The sequence below is a fragment of the Pteropus medius genome, unplaced genomic scaffold (genome assembly GCF_902729225.1).
Source record: "Pteropus medius unplaced genomic scaffold, Ma_sr-lr_union100, whole genome shotgun sequence".
In the NCBI taxonomy this organism is placed as follows: Eukaryota; Metazoa; Chordata; class Mammalia; order Chiroptera; family Pteropodidae; genus Pteropus; species Pteropus medius.
In genome coordinates, this window is record NW_024356335.1 from 932,717 (window position 1) to 945,825 (window position 13,109).

Sequence of the window (13,109 nt, forward strand, 5' to 3'; positions counted from 1 at the left end):
CATTAAGAGGGCCTGGGCAAGAGCACAGATAAAGGCCACGTACCAATATGTCTGAATATTTAAAAGATATGAAATAAGCTTACAAACTATTAAATAAAATCTGTTCTATCCTCCTATTATGATAAATATGCATTTATAACTGCCTGGAGGACTAAATTCATACTGAGAATCTGAGGGTTTCTTAGAGTTTCATGTGAAAATGTGGTGGTGCAGGGGAAACTGACCACTGGCCCACTGCCCACAGCTCCCTTCTCCATCCCGTACTGCCAAAGGACCTCACGCACAAATGTGCCTTCACCTCCACTCAAGTCCAAGCTCCATCCCATACCCTACTCCCCACAAACAGCCACCCTTGGGCCATCTCTTGGGCCTAGGGGTGTATACACCAGCAGCCCAATCTAACCCTCAGAAAGATTACCTCAGGAAGAAACTCGCACACGCTCTGGAAATAAGCTCGGGGCCACTAAGCAAGAAAGTCTGAGATCCTAAGTACTCAAAGCATGGTCTAGGACAGACAGGTTCAGGCTCCAAGTGGGCATGTTCCATAAGCCCCACAGACTCTTTGCCCCATGGAAAAGAACTAAAGCAGGGCTGCCTAAAGCAGGGGTCCCCAACCCCCGGGCTGAGGACCGGTACCAGTCTGTGGCCTGTTAGGAACTGGGCCACACAGCAGGGGGCGGGAGCAGCAGGCCAGTGAATAAAGCTTCATCTGTATCTGCAGCCGCTCCCCAGCACCAGCATCACTGCCTCAGCTCCACCTCAAATCATCATCAGGCATTAAATTCTCATAGGAGCACCACCAGTCCCTGGTGCCAAAAAGGCTGGGGACCACTACTCTAAAGCACAGGACCAAGGCCTAAGGATCCCTCAGTATTTCCTTAGAAGATTATATTTCTTAACCTAGATAGCAGTAACATGGGTACCAACTTTATAATTATGTAAGCTGTATATATATAAGTTTAATGCACTTTTTCCACAAGTAATGGGACAGACATCATGTGCCTCCTGGTTGTGATACACAATATGTTTTAGATACTCCTGCCAAAAAACCCATTACCTGAAGCTAATCATCAGGATACAATCAGATCCAAATTTGTGGATTTTCTATGAAAAAAAAACAACCCTAGAATCTTCAAAAATATGTCATAAAAGGTAAGGAAAAGCTACAAAACTATTCCATACTAAAAGAAACTAAACAGATGTGAAAATAAATGACTGTGTGATCCTGAACTGGATCTTGAGTCAGAGGGGAAGATGCCATAGAAGACACTACTGGGGTAAGTGGTCAGATTTAAATTTGAGCAGCTGACATTTCATCAGTGTTAAATTTCTTATCTCAATAGCTGTACTAGAGTTATGTAAGAAAATGTCCTTATTCTTAGGAGATATATTCTGAAGAATTTAGGCTGAAGGGCCACAACGTCTGTAACTTATCCTCAAGTGATTCAGCAAAAATTACATAGATATACATGTAGAGTAAAGCAAAAATGGCTAAAAAGTAACAACTGATGAATCTAAGGAAAGGGTACATGCACTTGACTATTCTTGTAACTTCTATGTGTTATGATATTTTCAAAATAAAGTTTTTAAAATTAAAGTAAAAAGGTAAGCAAGAAAGGAGTTGTCTGCAAGAAGGGAGAGGAATTAGATCACCGGGTTAACAGAAGAAGATAAAGACTTCATTTTGTTCCTTCTCCCACCCTATTTGACTTTTCAAATTTTGTTCATATCTTTTTAAAAATTCAATCTAACTTTGTGGGGAAAAACATTAGCAATTGCAGAAATAAGAAAAATTGTTGTCCTTTAATTTATCTGCCAAATCAGAGCCATCATCAAATGGTTACTCTGGAAAGTCGGCCCACACAGAGGCTGCCGCATGTGCAGACTCAGTAACCCTCCCAGTCCAGTGGTTTGCACCATAAGAGGCAACTTTACATCCTACTTCTAGAACCATCCATTTGTAATATGCTTCACAGCCTTCATTAGATAATCCAAAAAATGGAGCACACACGATTATCTCCCATTTGCTATCAAGAGAAATTCATTCATTTTAACAAACACTGGTGATGTTGTGCAAAGCCCTGTAGATGACACAGACAGGTGTACAACATGGTCATGGTCCTCAAGCCAGCAACGCAGCAGAGTGAAGAGTATCTGAAGCAAAAATCCTGGCTACTCCACACAGTAGCTATATGATCTTGGTAAGTTATCTGACCTCTCTCTCTCAGATTCTATTTTCTCACAGGTGTAATGGAGATGCCACCCAACAACATTTAAGAGTTGTACTGTAAGGACTGACTATACATGTCAAGCATGTAGGAAAAGAAGGTATTTTCATGAGTATTACAGTTTAACTAAACAATGAAAGAGAAAATATGCCCAAGAGTGGTAGAGTAAATTAAAGATATAACTACCATTGAAACCCTGATTACCCCAAGTTTCTAATCCAAATAAATTCACTCTCCCTAAACACCAAATAACATATGCAAACTGTTTGTGTGTGTGGACCAAGAGCTGCTCTCTAACATGCCTTTGGCAAAAGCACCACTCTCTCAGGCACCAAGAAAAAGAACACTGGGTCACAAGGGTTCTTTTCTCATTAACCAAGAAGGATTTTAGGTCAAGAAGTGATATATACTCAGCCTGCACAAGATAGATACTCTAATCTGATCTAAGACCCTGTCGTCCAGGAATACATGTCCAAAGTAGTTTAGTCTAAAAGCTAAAGCCAGAGAAGGTGTTTCCTTCAACTAATTTCCAGCCTTCTTTTACCAGTAGACATAAAATTTACTAAATTAAATCCATTTCAAACATCTTCCAGTTTAGTAAGAGATTTCCTTATTACATCCCTTAACGTATTATATAATAACATAGACATATCCCTTATATTATTTTGTAACCTAAAATTCTAAGCCTTCCTCATTAGCAAGGTGATATTTCCTCCTAAACAGGTGACTTCCAGGCATCTGTGAAAGATACAAACCAAAACCTAATTATTAAAACAAATAAAGTCATACTTCAAGCCTGTTATGGCAGTGACTTAAATCGTTCACTCTACTTATTCTCCACTCCCTAAGTTGATGTGGGCACAAATAAAAGAGAAAGACATTTAAACATACTTAACAGTTTAGAATATTCCTATGTGCACGGCTATTTCATACAATAAACAAACACATCATATCATAATCGAACATGCAAATACCTGAAAGAGTGCCACCTGTCCTAGGATAGGCCACTTCAACATATACTTCAAACGTGGTCTCTGGGTTTTGCCTACAAAAGAAAATGATTGTGATTACTGACAAGGATTGAGGCGGTATGTCTACAGAACATGCAGGTTGTGGTATAAGGCAGACCTTGATTAAAATCAATAGCTCTACAATCTAACGTCTGTGGAACTTTGGCCAAGTTACTCAACTTCTCTGAGCCGTGCCTTACTAATCTATAAAATGAAAACACCCAACCACAAAATTATTGTGAAACTTAAAAAAAAAAAAAAAAAACTGTCTAGGTACAATGTCTGGCACATGAAAGGCTAGCCAGCCATTATTACGATTTTACACATGTCACATTTCCAGTTTACACAGCTGGATTTCCAAAGCCATAGGTAGAATTTTGAGGAAACTGAAAGCAAGACAACACTAGCACAAAGCCGGCTTCTCCCTCATATTCCAGCATAAAATACTCATATGATGAAGTTAACTTGCTCATTTACAGGTTTTAAAGACTAAAATGAGAGAAACAGTATCCTGTTTCACTAGGCTATCATGAGGTCAGGATCCTAATCTAAATGTGAGACACTTTCACACAGGGGGCTTCACCTGTATCGGCGATGGCAAGTATATGAATGTTCACTGTTGTGTCCTTTTACGTCACAAATATTTCATAAGTTTTTAAAAGATCACAGCACTAACAGAATGTTAACAGTTAATTCTGAGTGATGAGAACATCGGGGTTATATTATCTTTGTATTTTCTCTTTTCTCTTTGATTCTAAAACTACAATAAAAAGATATTTCCATATTGAAAAAAACCATTTAGAAGAAAATGTTATATTTTCAAATAACTGAATTCTATTTTAGACCTGACAATAAAGCTCAAAGAAACTTAGAGTTGCCTAATCAGATCTAAGGTTTAATTTCAATTAAATACCTTGAATTTACCCGGTAGATTCCACTTTTCAAAATAATTATCTCACTTATTTCATCCACATTATAATCCCATGAGGTCGGTACATCAGGCATTACATCACACCACAGGCAGAACCTGAGGCAGAGTGTCTAAGTGACTTGTCAGTAGTCTCAGAGCTACTTAGAAATGCAGTCAGAACTAGAATTCACACCTAATGGCATTTAAATTCTATGTTACATTGATTCTAAGATGAACTTTCCCCCACATTTTCACATTTCTTACAATCTGTTGCATCTTACTTTTCTAAACAGTAGCATTTTTTGTCTTTCTGGACAATACACTAATAGTGCATCTTATAAATAATGGCATCTTAAATTCAATAAAAGACAGTAATACCTCCTCTACATCCATAGGAGTAAAAGGAAGAATGTGTGTTTTGTCAATCAGGGATCTACTTACTCTTCTTGTGAAGAATCATCATTTTTTCACTAAAGAGAAACTTGGGCTTTTGTTTTAAATAAATATCTACAGCTGAAAAGAGTTAGATGCTCTAAAATTCCAAGATATTTAAAAATACCTTCTCAAATATAATTTAAAAATTAGACACTAAATCGCAGTATCTTGCTTAAAAAATGAAATCAAACAAAGTAAACTGAAGTCTAAGAACCTTAAAGAATATTTTTTGTGCTTATTTTTCCCTGCAAGAGCACACTAAAAGACCTAGAAAGTCAGCATCCTTTGACCACCAAACACTGTGAAAAATACTATATGGAAACATATAGTATTTGTTCTTTCATGCAAATAATCTCAAAGAAGAGTGTTTGATGAAAGAAAGGAATGTTCTAAGGTCATCCGAAGAGCACCAGGAAGATTGCCTCTAAAACCTAAACAAATCTTTCTTAAGTCTATTTTGCAACTGGCTGAATTTCACCTCAAAATTCCATTCCTCTGGATTAAGATAATGGCTTTCAAAATGTGTTCTACAGGACCCTAGGACTCCGTAATGGTTCTTCAGAGCTTCCACACCTTTTTGAACAAATTTCCATTTTGAAGTTTATTTTTCCCCATTTAAAAAAATTGAAATAACCAACATGAGCATGCAAAGGTGTTACGTACCAAATTTTTAAGGACCAGAGCTCCAACACATTAACCCGTGCCACTACGTTAAGGTGATTCGTACAGACCTGCTATCTCTCTAGGTGAAGAATGCCCTAACTTTGTCTATACTCATTGTCTACATTGCTAAAATATGCTAAAATGGTCAATTCTCAATGCTTGTCTCACTCAGCCTCTCACCAGCACTTGACAGTTAATCAATTTGCCTTCCTTCTTGAAATACTTCAATTTCCTTCCAGGACATCACTCTCTATTAGTACTCTTCCTACCTGATCAACTGCCCTTTGCTAATTCCTTCTTTAGTAAGCTCTCCTATGCTGGAACTTAGTCCTGGATTTCTCCCTGTCTACTCTCACTACTTAAATGATCTCATTCAGTCTCAAGGCTCTAATTACCATACAAATGCTGGCAAGCCCCAAAGTCAAGTCTCCAACCTGATTTCCCCGGAAACTCCAGATACCCTTACCCTATTGCCTACTCAACTCCACTTGGATATCTATGAAGCATTTCTAATTTAACAAATGGCGCTTTTCTTCCTCTAACCTGCATCTCCTGAAATTCACCAGTTTTTCAGACCAAAAAACTTGAGAATCATCCTTAGGCCCTCTTTGTTTTATATGACACAATCAATTACATACCACAGTCAACCAATCAGCAAATTCTGTTGACCTGATCATCAAAATAGATCCAGAATCTCATGCTTCTCAGCAGCCCCAACCCTACCACCCCTGACAAATCGCCACCACCTCACCTCAATCACTACAGTACTCTCCTGCCTAAAATCCTCCCAAAAGCTTCCCATACCACTCAAAGTCAAAATCTGAGTTCCAGAAATGGACTGTGATGATGGCTGCACAACAATATGAATGTACGTAATACCAATGAACTTAAATGGTTAAGATGGCAAATTTTGTTGTGTGTAGTTTACCCCCTCCCCCCCCCCACACACACACAAAACCCTAAGGAGGAAGGAAAAAAGCTCTTATAAGGTCCCACGTGATCTGGTCTCTGCCTATCTCTCCAATTTCATTTCATGCCTCTCTCCTCTTACCCACTGTATTCCAGCCACACTGGCCTTTTTGCTCCTCATACACACCAAATTCATTCCTAGCTTACAGCTCATTGTATTGATATTTTGTTTTATTTTATTTTATTTTATTTTATTTTATTTTATTTGACCTCAGAAAGCCCTTCCTCAACAATTCTCTACATCTAATTTTAATTTTCCACATCATACCTATCACAATCTTGTTTACTGTCAGCATCCTTCCTCTAAATTTAAACTCTAGAAGAGCAAAGATTTTGTCTATCACACCCGCTAGTGTTTTCTGGGTATGTGAACAGTGCCTGGCACAAACCCAGAATCAAATAAATATTAAGAAGGAATAAAAGTATAGACTAAAATACTTCAATAAATGATAGGAGTATACAATTCTGTGATTCTCAAGTTTTAACATGTTAAAAGACAGATTTCCAACCCCATCTCCAGAGTTTCAGAGGTAGGACCCAAGAATTAGCATTTCTTACAAGTACCCAAGTAATACTGATGCCGCTGGACGAGTGATCACACTTTTAAGAACCAATGATCTTGTTAAATGGAATTCTTCTTCCAAATAATTTAGTGAACACCCTACAAAAATAAACATAGGGTATACCTCAATAATCAATCATTTCAACAGTGCTTTTGCAATAAAAGATAGACTTCAAAGAAGAAGGCACTGTAGAGGCAATGACGCTTACTCCTCTATTGCTATCCACAGTTACTGCCTCCTCATTCTAAGGAGTAAAAGCTAAACTACACAAGTTTCTTACTCAGTTCAAATAGCTGCCAGAGTTCTATTATACGAAGCCAAAGATTATAACAATCTCTTTAAAAAAGAAAAAAGAAAAACAAAGAGCTGATAAAAACACTAAGGACAAATTAGACTATAATTATAAGTTATAGTCATGCTCATCCATGATCGTTTACATGTTGCCTTATGGAAGAAGTGGTGACTAATGTTGTGACAAGTTATATAACATACCAACAAATACACATAAGTTATTTTAAGGGCCAGTGAAGCCCTTCCATCCCCAATGCAGATGGAAGCATTTTCTATTTCTCTACAAATCAAAAAGTAAATTCAAAAATGTGTCTCTAATGCAAATGGCCAAGTAACTCTTACTTAATATTTTCATTAAGCCTGTAAACAACTAAGACTCTAACGATTCCCAGAGAATCTCTGGTACTACCTTGAGACGGCTTAATTTCTTCTATTATTCTTCAAGATGCTCAATATTTTTAACCACTTGGCTAAAGGAACTGAAAATCCTATTTCTGTCCTATTAAAACTCCCTGCTAATTCAGAACATGTAATGATGCTGAGAATACCATATTCAGAGCCAATTTTCCAATATGGACCCAAGTTTTCCGAGAACACTTGATGATATAGCTTAACATATTACCATAGAAATGTCCTGGTTCTGCCATGATATCCTGTTATTAATTGCCTTACATTCTTACAGCTCCATGATCTGGAACCCCACCCATCACCTTTTTTTACCATCACCCTTCACCCACTTAGGTCTTGTACCCTAAGATCCATCATACCGAACTACTTGTACCCTCTGAACAAACCATGCTCCAACCTTCTAATACATAACCATACTGCCACCACTACTTACTGTCTCCTATGTGCCAGGCATCATCCTAAGCACTTTACATGCATTATTTCAGTCAATCTTCAACAACACTGTAAGTATCATGACCCCCAGTTTGGAGATGAGAACACTGAAACTCAGAGGACAAACCGAAGCCGTCAAAGCCAAACCAAGGAAGCGGCAGAATCAGCATGGATTGTCCAAAAGCACTAACCACTTTACTGTTCTGCATTATTCAAGTGCTTTCTGCAAGGAACAACAGTCTTCCTACTTTTTTGCACTTGACAAATTCATTCATCAAGCCTCAGCTCAGGCGTTTCCTCCTCTCCCAGAAGCCTTCACAATCCCCTGCACTCACAGCCCAGAATGGGTTAAGTTTCCCTCCTCTACGCTCCCAGGGCACCCTGTGCTTCCCCACTCTGTGGCTCTTAACCACAGTCAACCCTGATGCAATTACAATTACCTGGGGAGCTTTCAAAAGTCCTGATGCCTAGGCCGCACCCAGAACAACTGAATCAGATTCTCTAGGAATCAGTATTTTTCAAAGCTCCGCAACTTATTCCAATGTGCAATCACGGTGAAGAACCACCAGTGTGCCTCTGATTAAAATACCTGTCTTCCCACCAGACTGGAATCTCCTTGAGGGCATCAACTGTCTTATAACCTCAGTCCCACACTTGGCACAATACATGTTTGATGAATGAGTTTTCCTTCAATGTCTGACATGCAGTTTTCCAGCTCCCAATAACTGCTTCTCTCTCTCTTTCTGACAAGAGGTAATTTGCTGAATACACACGACTATTAATATTTAAAGTTTACATCTATTATACTATTATACGAAGCTTAATTATTAAAGTTTTCCTTTGGAGTCAAAAGGTATCAATAAGTCATACCTGCTGACAACAGCCTCAGCTCTTAAACATGGAAAAATGGCACACCAACTGCTAAAATGTTTTTGAAAGAAGGGAGGTCTGCTCAGTTCCTACTTCTGGGAGAATGAAGCCTGAAAGCAAGCCAAGAGAGCATCTCCACTCAATGCCGCTCTTCGGAACACAACTCTCAATGATTCACCGGGCTATGTTCAGAGCTCAGGGCCAAGTTCTCAGAATGATTAAGCACACTCAGCTTGAAGTCATGAGGCAGACAAAGGCTTTGACAGTATTCAGGCAGCAGGAAAGCTTAATGGTTTTTTGGGTTATTTTTTTAAGAGCATCATGCTATTGATCACTCTTGCTGGATCATCAGCTTTCAATTAGATCTACTTTTCTTCAATTACAACATATTATGAGATTAGGAGAAAAATGTAACACTCTTCACAAAATGAATCTTTGCGGCATATGGTAACCATGCCTTAATGCTAGGCCCTCATCCCCTTCAAGTGTTATTTAGAGCTACAACTGAAACAGTGTTAGGACCCCTCACTCATTTCACAGCAGTCAAATCTTCAGACCAGTAGTATGCATCAGGCAAAACAGCAACCTATTCTCTACAGACTAGACTAATGATTTGACTTCAGCACACTGTTTCTTTAATTACGAACTTATATGCTGATGAGGCTGAGGTATAATATTTCAAAATCCACAGCAATTGAACTGTCTTAAAGTTGACAACACAGTCAAAAGAAACTGTATATACTTCAGAACATGCTAGCAAATATCACCTAATAAACATTGATTCCTTTAAGCTACATAAACAAGCAAAAAGTTAGTGTTAATATTGCCAACAAGTCTCCATTTGTTTCAGTGGACTCTGAAATTAAAGCCGTTTTTCCAGGCTGAAAATGCTGTATCAAAGGGTGCTTTCTAACCCATAACAAGTTAACACCTCCACAGAAGAATGCAGTCATTGTTGAGACTTGTTAGAAAATGATTAACTTAGTTGTGTAATTATACAAACAAGTCGTTTCAAGATTTTACACTTCGCTTTTCATTTATAATGATGCTCTCAGGATCGGATTAATAGAGGTACACAGATACTGCTGTGAGAGAAGTTAGAAAGCTTTACCTTTCCATATATCCCCATGGAAAGCTCCTCACGCCGCAATGTGCAAAGCAAGTTAACTGGAAAACGTTTAGCAGCGTTCAGATCAGACAGAGCCTGCACACCCGTCAGCAATGTGCAGCGCCTCATACAGTTTTAAGAAACTCTCTACCATGCTGAGCTAAAGTCCAGTGTAGAATCTAGACTCTTCAACCCATATTAACAGCATTTGCAAAGATCACATCTATTTCATCATCAGTAAACACTGTGTCCTTAAAAACTATTTAAGAGCCTTCCCTTCCCTAACTTTTCTTCTGCTCCTCCTGAACTATTTAGTCCCAAAGCTATGACATGGGCAGAGCAAGGTCGACGTCCATGTTGGCGATGGCCCAGTGTGGGGTGTCAGAGCCTGAGCAGGGTGAGGAAATGTCCCTACGAAGGGGACCTGACAAGAGATGTCGGAATATGAGCAGGGTAGGAGAATCCCCATGCTGAGGGGTGGCCTGGCAACACGGTGTCAAATCTGAGCAGGTGAGACAGGCAGCCACTCAGGGAAAGCAGCCTGGCATGGGGAGCCAGAACGCAAGTGGGGTGACAAGGGCGGCTAGGCCTGGGATGTTGAAATACAAGAGGGGTGAAAAGGGTGCCCCGCTGAGGGACATGTCCAACCTCAAGGACACCTTAGATTGGGGTGTGGACCCTGGGCGGGGGTGACGCGGATGACTATGTGAGGTGCGGGAGGCTTGTCCATCGCAATGGAAGTCAAAGTCCAAGCTGGGCAAGCAGGGCACCCACAGGGTAATGGGAAGGGCAGGGGCACGACAAAGCACCAGGGTCAGCATGTGATCCTAGGAAAGCAAGCTGAAAGAGAGCATCCATGCACATGGGGTGGGGGTGGGGGAGTGGGGTGGGAGTGGGAGGGGGCAGGCTGCCTGGGGAGCCCAAGACCAGTAAGGAGGGCCTGCTTTCTCATAGCTGAAGTAAGCAGAAAACCAAAATGAATTCTCTGGAGTTAGATTTGAATTGGAGATATTACTATGAACTCGAGGTCTTCAATAAATATAAAGAAATAGAATGTAAATGTAACCTGACTTTAACATGCACATATTATTTCTTGGCTCTATTTACTGACAGGGCCTGACAGCAGCAACACCCCAATAGCCAACAAGCATACCCAAGACCAGAGCCTAGCTTCTAAACAGTTTTCCCATAAAATGAACCAGGGCTTCTTGGAGAAATAGCCAATTCCAGGGCTGGGGCAGAGAAAGTACAAGATTAGCGTGGAACATCTTACTGTGCTATAAAGCAAAAAATTACTTAAAGAATGATGGAGATATGTCAAAAAGACCAGCTTGAAAAGGCTCCCACTGGTCAAATCTGGGGTAACTTGAACATCGAAATCAATAATGGTATCAAGATTATTAATCCTTCAAATAAACCAGGAAACCAAGAGTCCACATTGATATATAAGTGAATAAATTGAAAATCTAATGAGAAATAGAGCACAGTTTCAAAGCACCTTCCCACAAAATATGTATTAACTGCACGGGGGAGGAAAGTAACTTTTCAGTACAGAAGTTTGGCCAAAACAACCTGAATTGAGTCATCAAAATGATAACCGTCAGTAATGGGACAAACTGCTAGAATGCAGTGAGAAAAGCACAGCGTCACTTCCATGCTATGCCTGTCAAAGATGCTTAATCCAAATCTGATTTTGAGGAAATAGCACACAAAATCAAATCGAGGGATCTTCTGAAAAATATCTGGCCTGTAATCTTCAAAAATGTCAAGGTCATGAAAATCAAGGAAAGACTAAAGACTTCTTCCAGACTGAAACTAAAGAGACATGACAACTAAATATAATGTGTAAATCTGAACTGGATCCTCTTGCTATAATAAGAGATGCTATTAGGACTACTGAAATTTGAATGGGGTCTAAGAATTAGGAGTAGTAATGAATTAATGTTAATTTCCCGAGTTTGATGGTTATATTGTGGTTCTATAGAAGAATTCCCTTGTTTGTAGGAAAAGCCTACTGAAATATTCAGGGGTAATGGGGCATCAGGTCAGCACCTCACTCAAAATTGTTTGATTTTTTTTTTAAGTTCTTTATATTGTATCGCCAACTTTTCTGTAAGATTCTTGTTGCTTAAAAATAAAAAATAAATACAATGATCCATAATACTAATTTCCTTGACCTGTTTTTTACCAAGACTTTCTATGAAAAGAACTCCAGACTATGTATCAGAAGGCCTGGGTTCGAATCTCAGGTAGATCCCTTACCTCGCTATGGGATTAGAATAAGCCATTTAACCCTTCACGCATCAGCTTCCTCCCACGCATCAAGAGATAACACCTGCCCTGCTCATCTCAATTGTTGGTTCAGGGATCAAATGACGGAAAAATGAGAAAGTGCTTTCTTTATAAACTAAAAGGTCCTAAAGCAACATAAAGGGTATTATTTATTATAAAAAGTAAGATGACTTCACCTTATCAATGACAGGCTTTGATTTCAAAGACTCAAAACTCCTAAGCTTTCGAATACTGTTACTAAAAGCAATCTAGAAAATAAAGTATCCACTTTGGTGAGGTGTCTGTTAAGGTCTTTGGCCAATTTTTCTTATTGTTGAGTTTTAAGAGTTCTTTATTTTGGATAACAGTCCTTTATCAGATGTGTCTTTTGCAAATATTTTCTCCCAATCTGTCTTTGGCAGAGCAGAAGTTTCGAAATTTAATGAAATCCAGCTAATCAGTTGTTTCTTTCATGGGTTGTGCCTGTGGCACTATATCTAAAAAGTCACTGCCTTATCCCAGGGCATCTCCGTCTTCTCCTGTTATCTTCTGGGAGTTTTATGGCTTTGTGTTTTACCTTTAGGTTACAATCCATTTTGAGCTCATTTTTGTGAAGGGTGTAAAGAAAGTCTGTGTCTAGATTCAGTTTTTTGTATGTGGACGTCTAGCTGTTCCAGTATCATTTGTTGAAAAGATTATCTTTGCTTCACTGTGATGTCTTTGCTCCTTCCCAAAGATCAGCTGACTTTATTTACTTATTTGTTTGTTTATTTCTGAGCTCCCTATTCTGTTCCATTGATCTATTTATCTATTCTTTCACCTATATGATTCTGTCTTGGCTCACAGTAAGTCTTAAAATCAGTTACTGTCAGTTCTCTGACTTTCTTAATTTCTTTCTCTACTCTATTGGCTATTCTGGGTCTTTTGCCTCTCCATATAAACTTTAGAATC

General features: G+C 39.0%; 1 protein-coding gene across 21 annotated transcripts in view; it reads right to left on the reverse strand.

The window, feature by feature from the left end:
* DENND1A (DENN domain containing 1A) overlaps positions 1-13,109 on the reverse strand; it is a 459,444-nt gene that overhangs the window by 421,267 nt on the left and 25,068 nt on the right. For all 21 annotated transcript variants that reach the window (XM_039861385.1, XM_039861390.1, XM_039861381.1 and 18 more), the window contains exon 2: positions 3,203-3,273. In XM_039861385.1, coding sequence (XP_039717319.1) covers positions 3,203-3,273 — 71 coding nt within the window. The remainder of the gene's footprint in view (positions 1-3,202; positions 3,274-13,109) is intronic.